Raw genomic sequence first — 21,959 nt, 5'->3', positions numbered from 1 at the left:
GACAGGGTTTCTCTGTGTAGCTTTGCGCCTTTCCTGGAACTCACTTGGTAGCCCAGGTTGGCCTCGAACTCACAGAGATCCGCCTGCCTCTGGAGTAGTCTCCTCTTATCCATGAGCAGTTGAGCTGGCTCACTGTTCTGTAGAGGGAGTCTCAGAAACACAAAAGACCTAGTATTAGTGTGCTGTTAAATTGCATGTGACAAGCCGGGCGTTGGTGGCGCACGCCTTTAATCCCAGCACTCGGGAGGCAGAGCCAGGCGGATCTCTGTGAGTTCGAGGCCAGCCTGGGCTACCAAGTGAGCTCCAGGAAAGGCACAAAGCTACACAGAGAAACCCTGTCTCAAAAAAAAAAAAAAAAAAAAAAAAATTGCATGTGACATTAAAATGCATTTATAGGAGCCAGGTGGTGGTAGCACATGCCTTTAATCCCAGCACTGGGGAAGCAGAGGAAGGAGGATCTCTGTGAGTTCAAGACCAGCCTGGTCTACAGAGCGAGTTCCAGAGCAGCCAGGGCTACACAGAAAAACCTTGTCTCACGGGGGAAAAATATTCATAGGTTAATACTAGTTCTCAGGAGGCAGAGGCAGGTGGATTTCTGAGTCTGAGGCCAGCCTGGTCTACAGAGTGAGCTCCAGAATATCTGCAAAGCAAACTAACTAACACCGAACCATCCCTCCAGCCCCAGAAGCCATTTTCCCAGAGTATTCACACATGCTGTGTCTCACCCTTATGAAAAGTCCAAGATGACAGGAAGTCAGGTGCCAAGCAGCAATCAGAATCTGCGCCGGTGTGATCCCAAATCCTCGCTTGTCCTCCTGTTTCCTGCTTCCTAGGTACTGGTGGCATGGGCAGAGTCAGAGGGGGCTGAGGACCAGAGACACTGATCCTGAGAGAGGGTCAGATGGCCACCCTGGGGCCCGGAAGTCTTGGAGTAAGTTACAGAAGTGGCTGCACCCAGGCTGAGAAAGAATCAAACAAAACTGCTCTGTAACATGTAAAGTGCATCTCTCCAGTCCAGACCAGGAAAGGAGAGAGACACACAGGACATACAGGACAAATTCCAGTTTCTGTGACTCCTGTCTGGGTCCTTCAGTGATGTCCCTCCATATCTATATCTATCTATCTATCTATCTATCTATCTATCTATCTATCTATCTATCTATCTATCCACACACACACATATATATATATATATATATATATCTTTATATATAAATGCCTATTGGGCTGAGGAAATGGCTTAGCAGTTAAGGGTGCACACTGCTCTGTGGAAGACCTGAGTTCAGTTCCTAGCACCCACATCAGGATGCTCACAACTGTTCATAACTCCAGCTCCAGTGGCTCCAGCAACCTCTTCTGGCTTCTCATGGCTACTTTCCAAGGTCATACTAGCTGACTCAGACAGGTCCTATAGGAAAAAAGAGCATTTGCAGAAAACCCAGGATTAGAGGCATGCTGGCCAACGCCCAGCAGTTAAGAACATGCTCTTGACGGCTCTGTTTTTCCAGAGGACCCAGGTTTGAGTGCAGCGCCCACATGGCTTCGCACCAACACCTGTAGTTCCATCTCCAGGGGAAGGCAGTTCCCTCTTCCGGCCTCCGTGGGCACCAGCTTTGCAAGTGGTACACAGACATACGTGCTTGCACAATGTCCATCTACATACAATTCAAAACATTTGAAAGAAAGAAAGAAAACCCAGGGCTCAACAACAAATCTTGTTATAAAGATGGCTGGATGATCAAGAGGACACTGAAGGACCCTGCAGAGCTTGATGAGAGAAGGAGCATTATGTGAAATCCACAGAGGCATGAACTCTACATGTACCAGGACAGCTACAATGTGATGTCCTGCCTCAAAAAAAAAAAAAAAAAAAAAAAAAAAAAAGAAAGAAAGAAAGAAAAAAAAAAAAAAATGCCATAGCCAGGTGTGGTGTTGCAAGCCTTTAATCCTAGCACTTGGGAGGCGGAAGCTAGCCTGTTCTACAGAGCAAGCTCCAGGACAGCCAGGGCTACACAGAGAAAACCTGATTTTTTTTTTTTTTTTTTAAAAAAGGTAGTATACAGCTGTGACTCCAGAACTCAAGAGGCAGAGGCAAGAGAAACTCCCAGTGTTCAAGCTAGTTGGGTCTACGTAGCAAATTCTGGGCCAGTCAGGGCTATTTAGCAAGAACTTTGCCTCAAAAAATAAAAAAGCCAAACCAAGGAAAAACAAGTGTTGAGGATGAGAGGAGAGAGGAGCCCTTATTCTCTGCGGGTGGGAATGTAAACTATTGCAGCTGCTATGAAAATTGCTATGGACTTTTGCCAAAAAAAAAAAAAAAAAAAAAAAAAAAAAACCTCAAAATAGAATTAGCCTATGGCCCAGCTAGACCACTCCCACTCCCAGATGTATGTACAAAGAGTTGGTAAGTCAGCACGCCACAGACATACTCACACAACCATATATATTGGCACACTATTCCTACTTGCCAAGATATGGAACTAGTCCAGACGTCCATCAAAAGCAACATAGGCTGAGGACCTGGCTTAGCAGGTAAGGACACTTGTCACCAAGCCACACAATGACCTGAGTTCAGTTATCAGGACCCGTGTGGTGGCAGGAGAGACCTGCCTCCTGCAAGTTGTCCCCTGACCTCCACATGTAAGCCATGGCCCATATGCCCCCTAATCCCCATAAAACAAAAAATAAATGTAATTTTTAAAAGGTCGATAGATAAAGGAAATGTAAAATACACACACCATGGAGTTTTTGTTATTGTTATATTTATTTTGAGACAGGGTCTCACTATGTAGCCCTGGCTGTCCTGGAATCTGATATGTGGACCAGGCTGGCCTTAAATTTTCAGAGAGCTACCTGCCTCTGCCTCCCACTACTAGGATTAAAGGCATTAAAGTGCCACCAGGCTTAGCTTCTTTTTGGACAGGTTTTTATGAATCTCAGGCTGGTTTCCAGCTCTTTATGTAGCCAAAGATGACTTTGAATTCCTGATTCTCCTGCCTCTACCTTCCAAATCTCAAGGCCTCAGAAAGACAGAAATTGTTATACATATAATAAACAGATTTCTTACTAAGTTTATTGCTGAGTTGTACTTTTTCTTTTTAAAAATAATTTTCGAGAAGCACTGGCTACTCTTCCAGAGGACCTGGGTTCAATTCCCAGCACCCACATGGCAGCTCACAACTGTCTGTAACTCCAGTTACAGGAAACCTAGTACTGTGGGCAAAATAAATGTATATAAAAATAATTTTCGGGCGGTGGTGGCACATGCCTTTAATCCCAGCACTTGGGAGGCAGAGGCAGGTAGATCTTTGTGAGTTCGAGGCCAGCCTGGTCTACAGAGCGGGATCCAGGAAAGGCGCAAAACTGCACAGAGAAACCCTGTCTTGAAAAACCAAAAAAAATAAAAATAAAAATAAAAAATAATTTTTTGGGGGGAGAGTATTTTTCAAGTTAGGGTTTCTCTGTGAAACAGTCCTGGCTGTCTTGGAACTCACTCTGTAGACCAAGCTGGCCTCGAACTCACAGAGATCTGCTTGCCTCTGCCTCCTGAGTGCTGGGATTAAAGGCGTGGGCCACCATCTGGCGAACCGTGACTCTTAAGAACTACTGGTGAAAGGACAAAACTGTACAGCCATTCTGGAAACTAATTTGGCAATTTAAAAAAAAAAAAATTTTTTTTTTGAGACAGGGTCTCACTATTAGCTCTGGCTGGCCTTGAACTCACAGAGATCTCCCTGCCTCTGGCTCTGGAGTATTGGGGTTAAAGACTTGTGCCACCACATCCCACGCTGGGCTTTACAAAAAGCATTAGTTAGGCTGGGCGGTGGTGGCACACACCTTTAATCCCAGCACTAGGGAGGCAGAGGCAGGCGGATCTCTGTGAGTTCCAGGCCAGCCTGGCCTACAGAGCGAGTTCCAGGACAGGCTCCAAAGCTACACAGAGAAACCCTGTCTCAAAAAAAAAAAAAAAAAAAAAAAAAAAAAAAAAAAAAAAAAAAAATCAGTTAAAAAAAGAAAGAGTAAAGAAGGAAACATTTAGAAGAAACCTAAATGTCCAAGAACTAAATAAACCATCATGTGACCACAGTACAGAAAACCAAGCCACAGCAAAAATGAATCAACTAGGGGTTGGGGATTTAGCTCAGTGGTAGAGCACTTGCCTAGCAAGCGCAAGGCCCTGGGTTCGGTCCTTAGCTCCGGGGGGAGAAAAAAAAAAAGAAGAAGAATCAACTAGATAGAGCAAAAGCTTTAGCACAAACAAGGTCTAGGTCTAGACACAAGACTAGGTGGGAAACTGCCACTGGAAGAATTGTGTGGTTGCTGTGTTTAAATCTTAAACCACTGGCACCATACTTCCACAGAGATCCCAAACAGGTGGCAGCAGCCATAGGTGCTCAGGAATTGTAAGCTCAAGAGAGTGGTTCCCTCTGGCTCTTTGTGGGGTGAGGAGAAAGGAGGGAACTTTAAGGTGAGGGAGGGGTCCATCTTTGTGCTAGTCTTTTTGTGTTCCGTGTGTCTCAAAGATTTCGGAGTAAAGCAAACAGCAAACCAAAAACACCCGAGAAAAGGGTGGAGAAAAGCTGGCTGGCTACCGGACTGGACACTGAGGTCCCACCATGGCCCTGTCACTTGTCTCAAAAGGCGGCAGAGTATCATTCTGGAAGTGAAGGGAAAGCTGCCTGGCTGAGGATTGCTTCACAGTCCCAGCCTTCCAGCCATGTGAACAGCATGCTGCTTCCCCTGCCTGGAGAGGGTGGGCGTCTGCGTGCCAAAAGTTAGACTCTGACGCTCTGTCTCTCTCTCTGTCTCTGTCTCTCTATCTCTCTGTCTCTCTCTCTTTCTCTCTCCATGGAGCCTGGGTGCCAGACCTGGTGGGTAACTTGGGGACCTTGGGATCTTCCATTCTCTGCACACACACACACACACACACACACACACACACACACACACACACACCAGACCTGGTAGGGGTTTTTTTGTTTGTTTGTTTTTTGTTTTGTTTTTCCAGACAGGGTTTCTCTGTGTAGCTTTGCGCCTTTCCAGGAACTCACATGGTAGGCCAGGCTGGCCTCGAACTCACAGAGATCCGCCTGGCTCTGCCACCCGAGTACTGAGATTAAAGGCGTGCACCACCACTGCCCGGCTTATTGACATTTTAAATGCATTATTTTATAACATATACATACATTTTTTGCTATTGTTTGTTTTTTTGTTGGGGGGGGTGTTTTTGTTTTCCAAGACAGATTTTCTCTGTGTTGCCCTGATGGTTCTGGAACTTGTTCTGTAGACCGGGCTGGGCTTGAACTCAGAGATCTGCCTATCTCTGCCTCTCAAGTGCTGGGATTAAAGGCATGTTCCATCCCTACTACCTTATCCCCAGCTCCTGGCTTTTTTGTTGTTGTTGTTTTTGTTTTTTTAGATAAGGTCTTGCTATGTAATTTTAGCTGGCTTGGACTTTGCTGCACCCTACCTACCGCTGCTTTCTAAGTGCTGGCATTATGGGTGTACACCACTACACTGGCTAATTCTTTTTTGATGAAGAAAATGGCACTGGACAGGTTGTTGTGAGAAGTAAAGGGACAACGGAAAGCAAGTTAGTTCACAGTTGGTTCTCAGTAGGCATGAGATCCCTGCCCATCCTCTTCTCTATTCTCCTAGGCTCCTTTTTCCTTCTGGCAATCAGAGACTTTGGCCCACAGACTTCAGCTTGGGAGGGAAAATGGTACAGAACTCTGATGGCCACATGGCTTTAGGAAAGTCATGTAGCCTTCCCGAATCTCAGCCACTTTGTCTGCAAAACGGGAAAATAAGCACCTAACTTAAAAGATCTTTTCAACTGGCAAGATGGTTCAGAGGGTGTGGTAGTTTGAATGTAACTGGCCCCCAAACTACTAGGAGGTGTGGCTTTGTTGGTGTGGGTATGGCATTGTTGGAGGAAGTACGTCACTGTGGGGGTGGACTTTGAGGTTTCCTATGCTCAGGATACCACCCAGTGTCTCAGTTGACTTCCTGTTGCCTACAAGATGTAGGACTCTCAGCTACTATTCCAATACTACATCTTCCTGCATACCGCCATGCTCCCCGCGGTAATAATAATGGACTGAACCTTTGAAACTGTAAGCAATCTACCCCAATTAAATTTTTTACGTTATAAAAGTTGCCATGGTTATGGTGTCTCTTCACAGCAATAAAAACCCTAACTAAAACAGAGGGTAAAGGTGCCTGCCACCAACATGCCTTTCATCTCTAGGACCCATATGATGAGAGGATAGAACAAGCCATGTGCACCATGGCACATGAGCATGCTTACACACACACACACACACACACACACACACACACACACAAATATATACTTCCTGGCATACAATAAGTGAGCAATTAATGACTTCAGAAAATTATTATGAAGAAATATAATGGGTGTAACAAAAGAACAAATATTAAGGAAGGAGGTAGACCAGAGAAAGATGATTTTAACCCAGGACCACAAGTGCACAGAGTCTTTGGATGCAGTGAAAAAGGTCTGTGAACTTGGAGGGGGAGTATGTCCTTGATAGCACTAGCCTCCAACTGGACTCCAGTACATCTAGAATCCAAATAAGCGTCAAAACAAAAGCACAGCAGTGGAATCTACAACTCTGTCACTATAGAAATGACCTCAAAATTACAGTGCTTCGTCAACTCAGCAATCAAGTTGACATTTTAAACAGCAGGATTCAATGGCAATTCAACACAACTGGCAGCCTTTATGACCCTAAATAATTGCTTCTTTGCAGTTAAAAAACATCACTATTAATAGAGGCCCGTATGCTTCACCAAGAATCCAAAGGAACTCTGGGCCAGTCTCGGAACCACTCCTACCTGGGCCCCTGATGGATGGCTGTGTGACATTGTGCTTGTTTCTCTCGAGGGCAGAATCCTTCTCTGGATTGTTAGGAGAAAGAAATTAATTCTTGACTGGAAAGGGGTTTGGGGAATTGTCTTCCCAGTTTTGCCAGCTGACCATGTCTCACAGAGGCCCACTGCTCCCCAAAGGAGTCTCCCTCTCCCAACCCCCTCTTCTGGTACATCCAGGTCAAAGTGCTCCTTCTTCAGTCTCCCGTGATCCCAGCTCGGAGCAGCTTTTCTGGGAATAATAACAATTCCTCTTGGTTTTGAGGTACTGGTGATAGACTCTGGGGCCTCATGCATTCTGGGTAGATGATCTACCATTCAGCTATACTCCATGCCAAAGGTAAGTGTTTGTTCATTGTTGAGATGAGTTCTGCTTTGGCAGGCTGGCCTTAAACTCCTGGGCTCAAGCAATCCTCCTGCCTCAGCCTGCCGAAGAGCTGGGACTACTGGCACGTGCCCTGAAATCTGGCTCCTTTCTTGTTTATTGTTTTTTGTTTACTTCACAGTAACCCTCGAAGCCATCCCTCTCTCAAAACCCTTCCCTGTCCCCTTACATAGTGTTCCTCCATGTCTACAATCCCTGCATCCCCCTTTCCCTGCCCAGTCCAGTCCTGTGTTGATTCCTCCACTGACCCTTCCGTGATGAATCCTCTCTGATTCCTCCACCGAACTGAAGGGCAGGCCCAGATCTGAGCCTTCCAGGTACCCAGGTCAGAGGTTTGGGACCCAACAGCCTCCAGGGAGCTGCCTTAGAGGACAAAGGAAAGGAAGTACAGGGGGAAGCAGAGAAGGAGTCAGCTGGGCTTACATACCCAGCCCCCTTCAGATCCGTGATACACACGCACACACACACACACACACACACACACACACACACGCACGCACACGCACGCACACGCACGCACACACGCACGCACGCGCACGCGCACACGCACACACGCACGCACGCACGCACGCACACACACACACACACACACACACACACACACACACGCACGCACGCACACGCCCGTGGCCAGAGCAAAGGGGAAGCATCACATTGGCTATTTCCTACTGTCCACTTCTGTGAAAACACACAGCTGAGGCTCTGAGGAACTGGATAAAAGATCTTCTGTCTACCCTCTCCGGGTACATTGGGGAAACCGAGGGTCTGGATGCTCCTTCAGACAGGAATGAAAATATTGCCCTTGTAGTCTGGGAACAAGTTGTGGAGGCTGGCAGCCCCTAATTGAGGTAGGGAAAAGGCTTGTTCCTGGGACAATTGCCCTATTGTCCTTGGCCAAACAGCAGAGAGTGCTAACACGGGAAGGGGGAGAAGGGGGGGGTCAGCATTGCGGGTGAAAGAGGGACCAGGAGAGGAGAGGAAATGACAGGTAGAAATGAGCAGGGTGTGGTGGCACGCACCCGGAATCGCAGCATCTGGGAGTTGGAGGCAGGGTCATCAAGACGGCAAGGCCAGTGTGGACCACTGGAGGCCCACTGGAAAAAGGTTTGCTGAGAGCCAGCAAGACAGCAGGGTTGAAATCCCATGGGCTCGGAAGCCTGGGGAAATAAATGACTTGTCTCTGGTCTTCAGCTGCCGTCTATACAATGAAAATCCCTGGTCCTCAGGTTGCTTTGCCAGTTAAATGAATGGAGCAGTGTGTTCATCATCCCAGAGGACCTCACTCTGCCTGTCTCCTGCGCAGCACACAACCTCCCAGACAGAGAAGGGTCCTGGCACCCGGGCACGGTGTTACCTCGCTCAGGCGAGGTCCTCAAATGTCCACCCTGCCTCCCTAGCCCTAGAGTGCTGCCTGGGCTGCTAGGGACAGGTCACGCCTAGGACTGGGGCCCCGCGCGCTCCCCTGCCTCCGCGCCCGCGCACCTGGCCGCCGGGTCCCCGGGCGCCCCGTCCTCACCGCGCGCCTCCGCGCCTTTCGCCGTGTGCCTTTCTGTGCGCGCCTCTGCCTGCGCGCCTCCCTGCCTGCCTGACCCCCGTCTCTTCCCCAGGCTCCGCTGGGTCTCCGGCAGTCCCTCGCTCGCCTGCCGTCCGTCTGGTGGCCCAAGGAGGCGCGATGAGCGGCGCCTGCTCGAGCTACGTAAGCGCCGAGCAGGAGGTGGTGCGCGGCTTCAGCTGCCCGCTGCCGGGGGGCGAGGCGGCCGCCGTCTTCTGCTGCGGCTTCCGAGACCACAAATACTGCTGCGACGACCCGCACAGCTTCTTCCCCTACGAGCACAGCTACATGTGGTGGCTCAGGTACAGGCCCTGGCCCTAACCTCACCTCGAACCCTCCTCCCGTCTTAACCCCCTCTCCCACCCGCAGACTAGCCTCTTGCTAAACCTTCGCTTTCACCTAAGTGCCCATCCCGCAAATCATCCCTTCTCCTCATGGCCAATACTGACCCTATTCTCACTTTATCTCTAACCCATCGCACTCCTGAAGCCCCACCTCAAGGCTTCCTTCATCCTGACCCCAGGATGGAACCATGCTTGAACCTGACCAGCCCTACCCCAAACGCTCACTCTGCCCCTACTGTGAACCTCATTCTTCCATCGCCCTCAACCCAATCCCAAATCACAAGCCAACCCTTGCCCTAACAGCAAATGCTATCCCGGACATACAGAGGAATCTCAAACTCTACTCTTAGTCCTCACACAGATGCACCCATCTGGGGGCTGTTCCAGGCCCCATCCCCAGCTTTATGAACTCCCTGTGACTACCCCAGTCCTGTCACCTGCCCCGTCTTCCTCCTCAAACCTGCCTGCACACGCTCCTCAGCTGTTGACTCACATATTGACTTCAGGAAACTCTAGTCTAGACCTACATCCAAACCACGACCTCAAACCTTCATCCTCACCTGATGTCGCATGCCAACCCCATCTTAGTCCAGCCTCGGCTTTTTTCTTCCCTCTGACTTTCTCTACTGGACACCCAGGCGTGTCCTGGAGATGTACCCTATGCTTGCGGTCAGGGCTTCCTGCAAGTCCCATGTGACACAGTGGCATAATGTCACAGCAGAGGCCTGCTCCAGCCATTTTAATATAAAGTGTGGTCTGGTTGAAAACACTTTGGTTCCCCTGGCTGTTCAGGGACAGGGTTGCTTGGACCAGCTCTGACAATCCTGAAACTTAAGTATGGAGTTGAGCGGCAGTAGGTCTTAATCCCTCTGAGTCCCCAAAGGTGTCACCCAGAAAGTAGAGCCTGATCCTCAACCTGCTCTGGGAAAGGGGTAACAGCAAAATTGGAATGGTCCATGGAGTGTTTTCTGTCCCTAACAGTGTAGGAGCAGACTGTGTGCTTTCTGGATGGGAAAAGAGCATCATTTAGCTGCTGGAATGTCTCTGAATCTTTCTGTCTCTTTATCTGCCAATGGGGAAAATGACCTATTGCTGTCCTGATTTGTGACTAAGGCAGAGGCAAGGACCAAAAGAGAGAAGAAAATAACTTGATATATGCCACTTACAACTACAAAGATTGCCTTTTCTAAGGTGTTCAGTCTGTAATTCTAAAACGTTTTCTGATGACCAGGATGATATCATATCCTGCACATTTATCTGCTGTCTAAAAACCCAAGGAATCATACTAATTCATTTTCTGTTCCCATGTATTCATCCATTCACTATAATCTTTGCTATAGGGTCTTTGTGCAAGGGGACGAGGATACAAAAGCCAATTATTCCTTGCAAAGAGGGCCATCCATTCTTGTTGTGAGAGTCAAACCCAGGGCCTTGGGCATATCATAGACAAGTACTCTAACTCTGAGCACATCACCAATCCTCCCAGTCTATTTAGAGCAGTGGTTCTCAACTTTCCTAATGCTGTGACCCTTTTGTACAGTTCTTCATGCTGTGGTGACCCCCAACCATAAAATTCTTTTCATGGCTCCTTCATAACTATAATTTTGCTACTGTTATGAATCATAACGCAAATATCTGTGGGTCTTAGGTGACCCCTGTGAAAGGGTCAGGACCCACGGGTTGAGAACCACTGACTTTGAGAGGCAGAGCCTGCACCTGTGTAAAACCGTACAGGACCTGTTGAAGTCTCACTGTGTGCCTAGCACTGAGCTGAGAGCTGAAGGGGGATGATTGCCTTTGAAGTGCAGGAGTGGTGTGGAGCTTCGCCTCTGTTCAGAGCCTGGTGCAGACCTCGGCTCCATCATACCAGCATGTGAACTGGAAAAGTTGTTTAATCTCATGGACTCCTTTTCTTAACTCTAAATGATGGTTCGCACTTGTAATCCCAGCACTTGTGAGGCTTGAGGCAGAGAGATGTTGTGGCCAGTTAGGGATATGCAGTGAGTTCCAGGCCAGCCTTGAGTACCCAGTGAGATCCTGTCTCAAAAAGTTAATGTAAAATTTAGAGCAGTATTCATGCCTGCCTCATGGAAGACAGACTGTAAGGAAGACAGAGTGTAAGAAGACAGAGTGAAGTAGTGTGTATTGCAAGTGAAGGCGCTCGATGCATTGAGTAGACACTCAGTAGGAAAGAGTTCCCTTCACACCGGTAAGTGTGGGACGCAAAGCTCAGAGTCTGACAGTGAACCTGCTCTTCTTGCACTATCAGAGCAGAGGGCATGGCTTAGGATGGGTTCCACGCTCCCACACATACATAGCCCTAAGACATCTCTCCATTTTCTAGATGGAGAGACCTCAGAGGGGTTGTTATTGGGAGTACCTCAGTGAGAAATGGCAGAGCTGAGATGACCCCAAACCAAACCCGAGACTTGTCCTGTTCAACGACTGTCAGGGCCCTCTCTGATCTCTTAAAGCTGACACACTCAGCTCTCTCCAGAACATACACTGACAGCTGTCTTCTGGCTCCTGTGCGATCTAAGATGCAGAGATGAGTGCACCCCCCCCCCCCAGCCCCTGCCTGGTAGTCCTTTCCTCGTCCATCACTTCCCGATCTACTCACATCTTTTGACCTTTCCCGTTGCCTTGGAAACCCTCTCCCGGTGGAATGCTCTTGTCACTAAAGTGTGGTAGCTTAGACAGGTTTCCGTGGAGAGTTGGATAGGGACATCTCTAAGGTCAGGTCCTGTGTCAGTGTGACCCCAAAAGCAGCTGAAAAGTTCCGGGATGCTAAGTGACTTCCTGGCTTCTTTTGTGTGTGGGCGTGCTTGGGTGTGGGTGTTTTCCATGTGCACACGGTGCCTGCGGAGGTCAGAAGAGGGCATCAGATCCCGAGACTGGAGTTACAGATGGTTGTAAGCTGTCATGTGAGTGCTGGAGATGGAATGCTGGTCTCTGGAAGAGCAACCAGTACTCTTACCTGCTGACCCCACTTCCTGGGTTCTAACCCATGGTTCATAAACATCAAGACAGTTGCTAAGCATAGAGCTGAGAGTCCTCAGGATGAATAGTGTGCCCTGGGCTCTAAAACAATTCCCCACGAGCTTCTGACAGAGCCCCATCACTGCGGCATGGAGACTTTGCTTTGTTCCAAATTTCATTTGGCCCATTTCATGAAATTTCTTTCTTGCAAGCATAAAAATCTCCAGGTAAGCGCTGTATCCTTTGAGAGAGTTTGAAGCGGGGGAAGCCATCTTTAAAAGCTAACCATCTCAGAAAGAAAAGACATCCCATGGAGAAGCAGCTGGTATAACCGCACCATCTGGCCCAGTGGCCAAGACCTCCTTCCATCTTCCTTCTGCCAGACTGTGGCAGAAGGTGAGCTGGGGGGCAGAGTTGGTGGCCAGGTCGTGCCAACTCCATGTCACCACACTTAGGGCCACCTGGTAAGCTAGGAAGGGTCACGAATGAAGATCAGACAAGCAAAGCGGGATGTATGGCAGGATCAGGAGTCAAACCTTGAAAAGTACCTGCTCTCGAAGCCTGCTCGAGAGTCCAGAGGCCTCTAGTTGGGTTTCTGTGCAAATCAGGATGCTGACTTCAGGTCTCTCTCTCGGAGCCTTCTCTGTTGTCCTCTTCTCTGTATCCTCGGTCCCCAGACAGAACCCCGAGGACAATGCGTTTCAGAGGCAGCATCTGCTTCCTAACTCACCTCCGGTTAGGGAGGAGGCATCCTCCAGTCTTCTCATCCATTCCACAAAGGTTCTCTTTTAGAGGCCACTTTCCCGTCCTGGTGCTCATAGATGTCACCCATAAACAGTGAGCTCCTTGTCTGCACACAGGTCTACCAGCCGGTATTCCACTTGAGTTCTCATGCTTGCAAGTCAAGCAAGCACTTCACCTAGTGAGTACAGAAGACCAGCCCCCACACCTATTTACCCCAGGGACTCTTGAGGAATGAGGGATAATGAGGAGACTTAGTTAGAAATAAAGATGGGAGAGAAACAGAGAAAACACAAGATGGACTCGGGTGGGCCTGGGTCCTTATCCACCGGCCCCGAACTTTATTCCAAAGGTCTGTTTATAACAATGCCAAGGGGAGGGGCAAAAGACCTCCCCCTTGCTAGTTACAGTCACCTGGTACCCAGGTCCATGGCCCAATCAGCCTCTTATGCAGTCCTGCTGGGTACAGCCACTAGGAAACCTAGGGTGCTCCAACAAGGGAGCTATCTCCCTGGCCCAAGATAGCTCTTTAAAGTATCAACAAGAACTAAAAAACACCACATAACCAACGTGGGAAATGTGGAAAAAGACACAACAAAAAGATACCAAAAAAAGGGAGCTGGTGTGTGTTGGTTTGTGCTTAAAGCTGAAGAGTTGATGGCAAAGAGGTTTGGTTGCTCGTTTGGTTTGGTTTTTGAGACAAAGTCTCTCTGCACAGACCTAGTTATCGTAGAACTCACTCTGTACACCAGGCTGGCCTGAACTCACAGAGATCCGCCTACCTCTGCCTCCCGAGTGCTGGGATTAAAGTCGTGTGCCACCACCCCCAGCTAAGTAGTTTTTTATGGAAAGTGATCCCAGAAAACACTGATGAGACAGAGAGAAAACACTACGAATAGGTTAAGTTATCAACAAGCCGCACCAAGGTAACCAGCTCTTCGCCTCTGCCAGTCAGCATGCGATGTATTCCTCAGAGTTAAGGAGGACATAGGAGCTGGGAATGTATACACCACTGTGGTTGAGGGCAGGTCAAGGAGCGAAGCGTTAATTATCCTGCACTCCTGACTTATTCAAGAGTTTTGTTCTGGGTCTAAGAAGTCCTCAAGCAAAGAGCAACAGATGCTGGCGATTGAAAATGTACGGATATTCCACAATGATAGGACCCAACGGGATATGGCCAGGACATCTACAGCCTATATTATACCTAGAGATAGCTCAATAGTAGTTTGATATGTTTCCCCGCCAACCTTATGTTTATGTTTATATATATTTAGTTAGTTAAGTTTGGGCTAAGTTTTGTGTCTAGTATTGTCTTGCTACTTTTACTTTATATCATCTTGTAAGAATGTATTTATATGTGTGTATGTGTGAGTACATGCACATGTAATTGGCCGGGGAGTACACACGTGTGAAAACCAGAACAAGATCCCCGCTGATACTAGCTGGAGAGTTGAAGCTGATTCTACCGCTCACTCTTCTGCCTTCCCAGGCCCTGGCACTCACTCAGCCCCCTGTGGTCTTCTCTCCCCAGCATCGGAGCTCTTGTGGGACTCTCCACAGCAGCCGTGGTCCTGCTGGCCTTCATTGTCACTGTGTGTGTGCTCTGCTTTCTGTTCATCAGCTCAAAGCCCCACACAAAGCTGGACCCAGGCTTAAGCCTACAGACAACAGGTAAGAAAGAAGCTACATGGTGTCCTTGTAGTGGGGGAGGGGGTCCGGGTGTGGGAGTGTGTACTTTTCGTGGTTGGTTGTTTGTTTTTATTTTTATTTTATTTTTTTGGTTGTTTGTTTTTGTTTTTTTGGAGACAGGGTTTCTCTATGTAGCTTTGCAACCTTTCCTGGAACTCACTCTGTAGCTCAGGCTGGCCTCAGAACTCACAGAGATCCACCTGCCTCTGCCTCCCAAGTGCTGGTATTAAAGGTGTGGGCCACCACCGCCCCGGCGTGAGAGCATCCTTTTAATGCCAGCATTTAGGAGGCAGAAGCAGGCAGATCTCTGAGACTGAGCCAGCCTGGTCTACAGAGTGAGACCTGCCTCAAAGGTGGTGGAGGGGGAGATAAAGGAAGAAAGGAAAAGAAAGGAAAGGGAGAAATGAGATCTAGAACACTCACCTTCTGACTGTTCTGGAACATGCGCATTTCTCGGGAGGTCTGTGAACTGAACATTTCAGACCCAGACTTGTGTGCTCAGTCCTCAGGAGTCTCTCCTGCCCTCATCAGCTCTGCATTCTCACAGAGTTTACGCATGGATGGATTTTTCTAAGCTGGTGTTTTCATTCTAGCCTTAGGGGATGCAAACTGATTTCCATATTCTCCCAAACAAAACAGAGCTACTAAGACAAACTTGCCATTTCTCAAAAATTAACATTTAATCAGAAACTGAATATAAGATTTTATTTTTCATTTTTTTCCGAGACAGGGTTTCTCTGTGTAGCTTTGCGCCTTTCCTGGGACTCAATCTGTAGCTCAGGCTGGCCTCGAACTCACAGAGATCCGCCTGCCTCTGCCTCCCGAGTGCTGGGATCAAAGGCGTGCGCCACCACCGCCCAGCTAAGATTTTATTTTTCATAATCTGTTTTTCTGACCACCCATTCCTTCACGAGCCCTGGCCATTGAGAACCTCAAAGGGGACAACCAAGAAAGTTGGTTATAACAGCACATGTTATAGCCTCTGACGAGGAACCTTGAAAGATCCTAGCCCGTGCTAGCCAAGTTCTCAGTACAGTTGAGTGAGCAGCGGCCACGGTGGGTGTGGTCTCACTTCACAGACGCAAGAATCAGGGTGGAGAGAAGGCTGGAGACTTACTCAAGGAGTCCCCACTGACGAACGAAATCAGGTCCAGCCTTACCTCCCAGAGTCACGCTCTTCTGCCCACTAAACACGGGCTGTGCAAATGTGTAAATACATTACTGCCTGAGACGAACTATACCAACTGTAATTAGTGTTAAGTCGGTGAAGAGAATGATGAGGGAAACAGAGGCGGGAAGCCAGGATGGGTAGAGAGTGGGTGCAGGTGTGGGCAGGACTCACTGAGACCTGTGTAGTAGCGGGGTCACCCCTGGGGGTGCCACAAGGACGAGGGCCAGCGAGGTCGGGGAGGAACTCAAGCAGCAGACACAAAGGCGGCGAGCATCGGGCAGGTAGAAGGGCACGTGGGTAATTCCTCAGTCTCAGAGGAAGACGGAGAGGGCTGGATGCTACCATTTGTAAGAGATTAATTCTCCAACTTAAAAAAGGCAACAAGCCACAGCCCTAAACCCTTCTGGGATCCTGAAGACGGTTGAGAGAGGAAGGGTTCATCTGGCTCCCTGTGAGTCAGGAAGAGGAAAACACCTGAGCTGAAGAACAAGCTGACCAATATCAATGATATAAGGCCTCATAGGTAAAGTTAAAAAAAAAAAAAGGGCTGCAAAGATTTTGTGTGTGTGCACAAGCATCTATCCTCATAGCAATCCTATTCTCAGGTTGTATATTTTTGAACTTGCTTACTTACTAAAATGTACTTGTAGCCTCGAAATCAATACTTGAGGCACTTATGAGGTTATGACAGATGTGGGTATGAACAGAGTAGCAAACACTGGAGGTGCACATGTCCCAGATAACGTCAATCAAGGCTACACGCTGTAAGCATGTATCCTCTTTGTGTCTGTCTAGAACCATTTTGTTCCATGTTGGTGATGTTCACTGATGGGCGCCCTGTTGAAATGCCCCTGGATACAGTTCTGAAGTGCCGTCTAGTGCCCTCGAAGACTGTATGCTTTGTAAAGAACACAGGGTGCTAAATGTCTGGTATGAGGATTTGAGTTAAATGTTAATAAATCAAAAATATATATTAAATCACGGGTCTAGAGAGATGGCTCAGCATTAAGAGTACTGGCTGCTCTTCCGGAGGACCTGGGCTAGATTTCCCAGCACCCAGATGGCAGCTCACAACTGTTTATAACTTCAGTTCCAGGGGAATCAATACCCTCTTCAGGTCTTCTAGAACACCTGGCATGCACATGGTTCATAGACATACATTCAGGCAAAACACCCATACACATAAGGATAAAATAAACATTTTTGTTTTTGCTTTTGTTTTTCAAGATGGGGTTTCTCTGTGTAGCTTTGGAGCCTTTCCTGGAACTCACTCTGTAGACCAGGTTGACCTCGAACTCACAGAGATCCATCTGGCTCTGCCTCCCGAGTGCTGGGATTAAAGGCGTGTGCCACCACCGCCCAGCTAAAATAAACATTTTTAAAAGAAACACATATTAAATCGGGTGTCTTTAATCAACGGCACATGAAAGTTAAGTATTGATTGTTTGTCAAAAATGTCATGGCCAAAGACACACAGAAACCTCATCTTATATTCTCCCTAGAAGAAAGAGTCTCATACAGCCCAGGCTAGCCTGGAACTCACTATGTAGCCAAGGATAACCCTGACCTCCTGATCCTCCTCCCTCCAACCCCAAGTTGTCACCAAGCCTGGCTTAGCCGTGTTTTAGTATTTGCTAAACTCAGTGTTTGTGGGGACTTTATAGTACATAACTACATAACTCCCGTGGATGAGCGCGACTCACTGCATGTAAAATAAGACAGGGCTGATATCCAGAACATAGAGACACATCTTTAAACAAATGAGAAAAGTGTAATCATAATTAAGAATAAAAGTCCAATATAAGCCTGGTGTGGTGGCACATGCCTGTAAAACAGCCCTTCGGGAGGCAGAAATAGGAGGATTGCTGGGTGGTGGTGGCACACACCTTTGGTCCCAGCACTCCAAGCAGAAGCAAGCCTGGCCTCTGAGTTCGAGGCTAGCCTGGTCTACAGAACAAGTTCCAGGACAGCGAGAGCTACACAGAGAAGCCTTGTATTGGAATAAAAAAAAAAAAAAAGATAAAAAAAAAGACATAGGAGGACCAGTAGTTCACTGTTGCCCTTGGTTACATATCAAGTTTGAGGCCAGCCTGGTATCCTGAGACTATCTCAAACAAACAAACAAACAGCCATAGCAACAACAAAATTCACAATCCACACGGAGAGATGATCAGTGTGATAATAAGGAGAATGCAATTTAAGAATGATAGGCTAGCCGGGAGGTGGTGGTGAATGCCTTTAATCCCAGCACTCGGGAGACAGAGGTAGGTGGATCTCTGTGAGTTCGAGGCCAGCCTGCTCTACAGAGCGAGTCCAGGACAGGCTCCAAAGCTACATAGGGTCTTTCTATCCCTCCCTGCTCCCACCCCTGCCTTTCTGGCTTAGAGGTCATATAGTTCATTCTTGACAGTATAGATAGAGATCGCCTTCCTGCTTCTCAGTGTTCAATGACCAGTCAGGCTATTTAGTCCAAGGTTTGGGACAGCACATGCCCTTTCTTTTTGTTTTTCACTTTTTAAAGATGGAAAGTGCATCCACTGACTTTTTACTCTGCCGTTTGCATAAGTCCCTAGGTCTCATCGTGTTACCCTCCCCTCTCCTCCATACCCACAGCGCCAAGCTGGAAGCATGGTACAGACCCACTGTTTGTATTTACCAGATCTTCTCCCCTTCAGAGACTCCCGCTTCCACTGCTTGCTGTCTTGCTCTTCAGTGAGACAGGAGATCACGGCTCCCATTTTATAGGAGAAAAAGAGCAAGACGTAGCAGGGGAAGTGACCAAGTCCTCACAGATAGTGACCATGTGTGTTTGGGATGCCAGCCAGATCTCCCAGGCGTTAGAGTACAATAACTGTACTATACACGTGTGTGTGTGTGTGTGTGTGTGTGTGTGTGTGTGTGTGTGTGTGTGTGCCCAGGAAAATCAGAAGAAAAAAAATTAAACAAGCATTTTGCTTTCATTTTCTTCTGGAAAGAGGTCATTGATCAGCCATTATCCCTGAACCCCCACGGATCCAGAAACCAGTTCTGACGCTCACTCCCGTCACACAGGAGGGACGCCGGAATCCTGAGAGGATCAGTCCTGCCCATGAGTCCCCAGACTAGCTTGTGGTCAGGCCTTTGCCTTTCAGGCCACAGACAGTGGCCCCACACTTCATGGTGGCTTCCCCCACCACTGCCCTCCCATCCACCCCCTCCTCTCTGAGGGCTCAGTCACTCCAGATCCCACTGCCGTTTGATTAGGCATACTTGGAGTGACACCTGTGAGTCACAACATTAGTCACAGGTGTCAGTGATAAGTTAGTCTTGACTCATCTCCAAGCAGGACAGAACCTTTCCAACCTCGACTAGGCTGATCACCACAGGCATATCCTAAATTCAAACTGAGGACTTCAGGGAATAGGGTCTGATGACAGAGGTCTTTGGAGAAGTTGGACATGTGCCCTGGATCTAATATTGGTTTTCTACTCTCATGGCATAGTTCCTCTGTTTTTCTTTCCTTCTCTCTCTCTCTCTCTCTCTCTCTCTCTCTCTCTCTCTCTCTCTCTCTCTCTCTCTCTCTCTCTCATCAAGCCAGGGTTTTACTAAACCAATCCAAGTGACACATCTTCACAAAATACAAAATAATTATTCCACAACAACTCAACCTGGAGCTTGCTGCCATTTTTTTTTTCAAAGCTAGGTTGGCTGACCACAAGTCCCAGTCACCCTTCTGTCTCCACCTCCAACAACTTAGGATACAAATAGAGGTGCACATCTGGCCACACCCAGCTTTTTTTTTTTTTTTAACATGGATTCTGGGGATCCAAACTTAGCTCCAAGGCTTGCACAGCAAGTATTTTAGGGGCTGGAATCATGACTCGGCTGTTAAGAGCACTGGCTCCTCTTCCCAAGGACCCTGGTTCAACTCCCCAGCACTGTCATGGCAGCCCACAACCATCTGTACCTCCAATTCCAAGGATCCAACACCCTTTTCTGAACTCCTACTTATAAACCAACCAACCAACATGCCTTAAATCTCAACACTCAGGAGGCAGAGACAAGAGAATCTCTGAGTTCAAGGCCAACCTAGTCTACAAAGTGAGTTCCAGGACATACAGGGCTACACAGAGAAACCTTGACTTGGGGGGAAAAAAGGGGGGGAGCAGAGGTGGCACACACCTTTAATCCCAGCACTTGGGAGGCAGAGCCAGGCAGATCTCTGTGAGGACGGGGTCAGCCTGGTCTTCACAGCGAGATCCAGGACAGCCAGGGCAGCCAGGGCAGTTACATAGAGAAACCCTGCCTGGAAAACAAAAACAAAAAACGTGACCATGTAGCGACAGGAAAGAACTGCCAAGTGAGCTTCCTTCCTGACCCAGGAAGAGGAGAAAGAAGGCAAGTCAAGGGGGAGAATGTGATGGGAATCTTTTGTTTGGTTGCTTTGGTTTTTGAGTCAAGATCTCACTCTGTAGCCCAGGCTAGTCTCACACTTTTGGGGAACCTCTAGCTTCTGCTCCCCAAATGCTGGGATTACAAAGTGTGCATCACACAAGTCTACAATCTGTTCTTTTTTTAGATTTATCTATTATTTTATGTGTACAGTGTTTTGTCTGCATGTTCATCTGTTCAGCTCATGCATGTCTGGTGCCACAGAGGTCAGAAGAAGGCATTGGATCCCCTGGAACCAGAGTCACAGACAGCTCTGAGCCACACCATATACATGCTAGGAATCAAACCCAGGTCCTCTGCAAGAGCATCAAATGCTCTTAGCTGCTGAGCCATGTCTCCAGCTCCTAGACCAAGAGTTGAGACCCCTCAACTCTTTTGGGGGTCAAATAACCTTCTCACAGGGGTCACTGAAGACCATCAGAAAACACAGATATTTACATTACTATTCATAACAGTAGCAAAATTACAATTATAAAGCAGCCATGAAATAATTTTATGGTTGGGGGTCACCACAACATGAGGAACCGTATTAAAGGGTCGCAGCATTAGGAAGGTTGAGAGCCACTGGTTTAGACTCTGTTCTTTTTGTTTGTTTGTTTTCAAGACAGGGTCTCTCTGTGTAGCCCTGTATGTCCTGGAACTTGCTCTGAGGACAAGGCTGGGCTTGAACTCCAAGATCTGCCTGCCTCTGCCTCCCGAGTGCTGGGATTAAAGGCGTGCGCTAGCACTGCCTGGCCCAGCTAGACTCTGTTCTTAAAGCAGAGAAGAACAGATGTTTTTACAACCAGCCAGGACTGCACTGCATGCTGACTGTGTAACATCTAGAAAATGGACTTGCAATTTTTAAATGGCGTTTAGCCTTTCAAGGTTATGGTGAAGGCCAGCTCTTTCTCTCCTAGAAATGGCGTCCCTTACTAAAGAGAAACGTGGGCAGTTCCTACTGTGTGGTGTGTTGTAGTGTTAAATATTTGTTGTACGAATGGTACAGTGAGGTGCTCAGGTCATCAGCAGAGAAACTGGCCAGGAGTGTGACACTGATGGGTAGAAGGGGCTGTAGGAAGACAGCACCTCAGATTGCTTGTTTTTCAGGCTCTAAGAAGATGTCACCTGACCATCACGGTTTGAACACAGCGACCACGATGGAGGGATCACACTCTCCCAGGCAGAGTTACTCTTCGAACTCACAACTGGAAAGCAATGAAAGGCAGGCCACGGGCCCCAGAAGTCTCCTCCAGCACCACTTCTCAGCCACTAGCAACATTCCAGGCAGCCCTGAAGAGGCCTCTGTTCCCACCCCTGACCCATGTGGACCAGTTCCTTAAACATCCAATAAATGTCTCTACATCATCCCATCTGGAGTCATTTTTTATGAAAAGGTGGGAGTGGGGATGGCTGAGGAGACGTTGGAGCCTAGTGGATTAAAGCAGGGCTTTTCCCTGGGTTATGGACCCAGCGCTCTTGCTTGGCCTGACCAACTTAGGACCAACAGAAATTGGATGTGAGTCATCTCTTGGGAGCGGGGTAGTAGCAATACCACACAATCCAAAAACCTGAGTTTGTGGAGACTTGGAGAGCCCTTCGGAGAAGTCCTGGTCTTCGTGCAGTTCCTCTGCCCTAGAGTAGGTATACGTAAAAGCCCCTGGGATCCATGCTTAGAGGGGAAATCTACCTGTCCACCACTCCTGGAGTGAGCTACTTGATGAGGCACAGAATGAGAGGGAGGACAGTACAGGGCTCCACCGTCAGGGTTCCTCGGCTGGATAGAAGAAGGAA

At 48.1% G+C, this 21,959-nt stretch overlaps 1 protein-coding gene across 1 annotated transcript; it reads left to right on the top strand.

Annotated features, from left to right (window-relative positions):
- The first annotated feature begins 8,951 nt into the window (after positions 1-8,951).
- Shisal2a (shisa like 2A) lies at positions 8,952-21,523 on the top strand. The gene is made up of 3 exons (XM_028890371.2): positions 8,952-9,133; positions 14,427-14,566; positions 21,276-21,523. Exons 1-3 carry the CDS (start codon positions 8,952-8,954, stop codon positions 21,506-21,508), a joined length of 555 nt encoding a protein of 184 aa, XP_028746204.1. The 3' UTR covers positions 21,509-21,523.
- Positions 21,524-21,959: the final 436 nt, after the last annotated feature.

Source organism: Peromyscus leucopus, chromosome 2 (genome assembly GCF_004664715.2).
Source record: "Peromyscus leucopus breed LL Stock chromosome 2, UCI_PerLeu_2.1, whole genome shotgun sequence".
NCBI classification, from domain to species: Eukaryota; Metazoa; Chordata; class Mammalia; order Rodentia; family Cricetidae; genus Peromyscus; species Peromyscus leucopus.
The sequence above is the reverse complement of the archived record's forward strand: the minus strand, read 5'-3'. Positions and strand labels throughout refer to the sequence as shown.

Excerpts from the sequence above, each read along its gene's own strand:
- Shisal2a (XM_028890371.2), top strand. The coding sequence starts at position 8,952 with ATGAGCGGCGCCTGCTCGAGCTACGTAAGCGCCGAGCAGGAGGTGGTG. Across the intron at positions 9,134-14,426 it reads AGCTACATGTGGTGGCTCAG|CATCGGAGCTCTTGTGGGAC; the intron begins GTACAGGCCCTG and ends TTCTCTCCCCAG. Across the intron at positions 14,567-21,275 it reads CTTAAGCCTACAGACAACAG|GCTCTAAGAAGATGTCACCT; the intron begins GTAAGAAAGAAG and ends CTTGTTTTTCAG.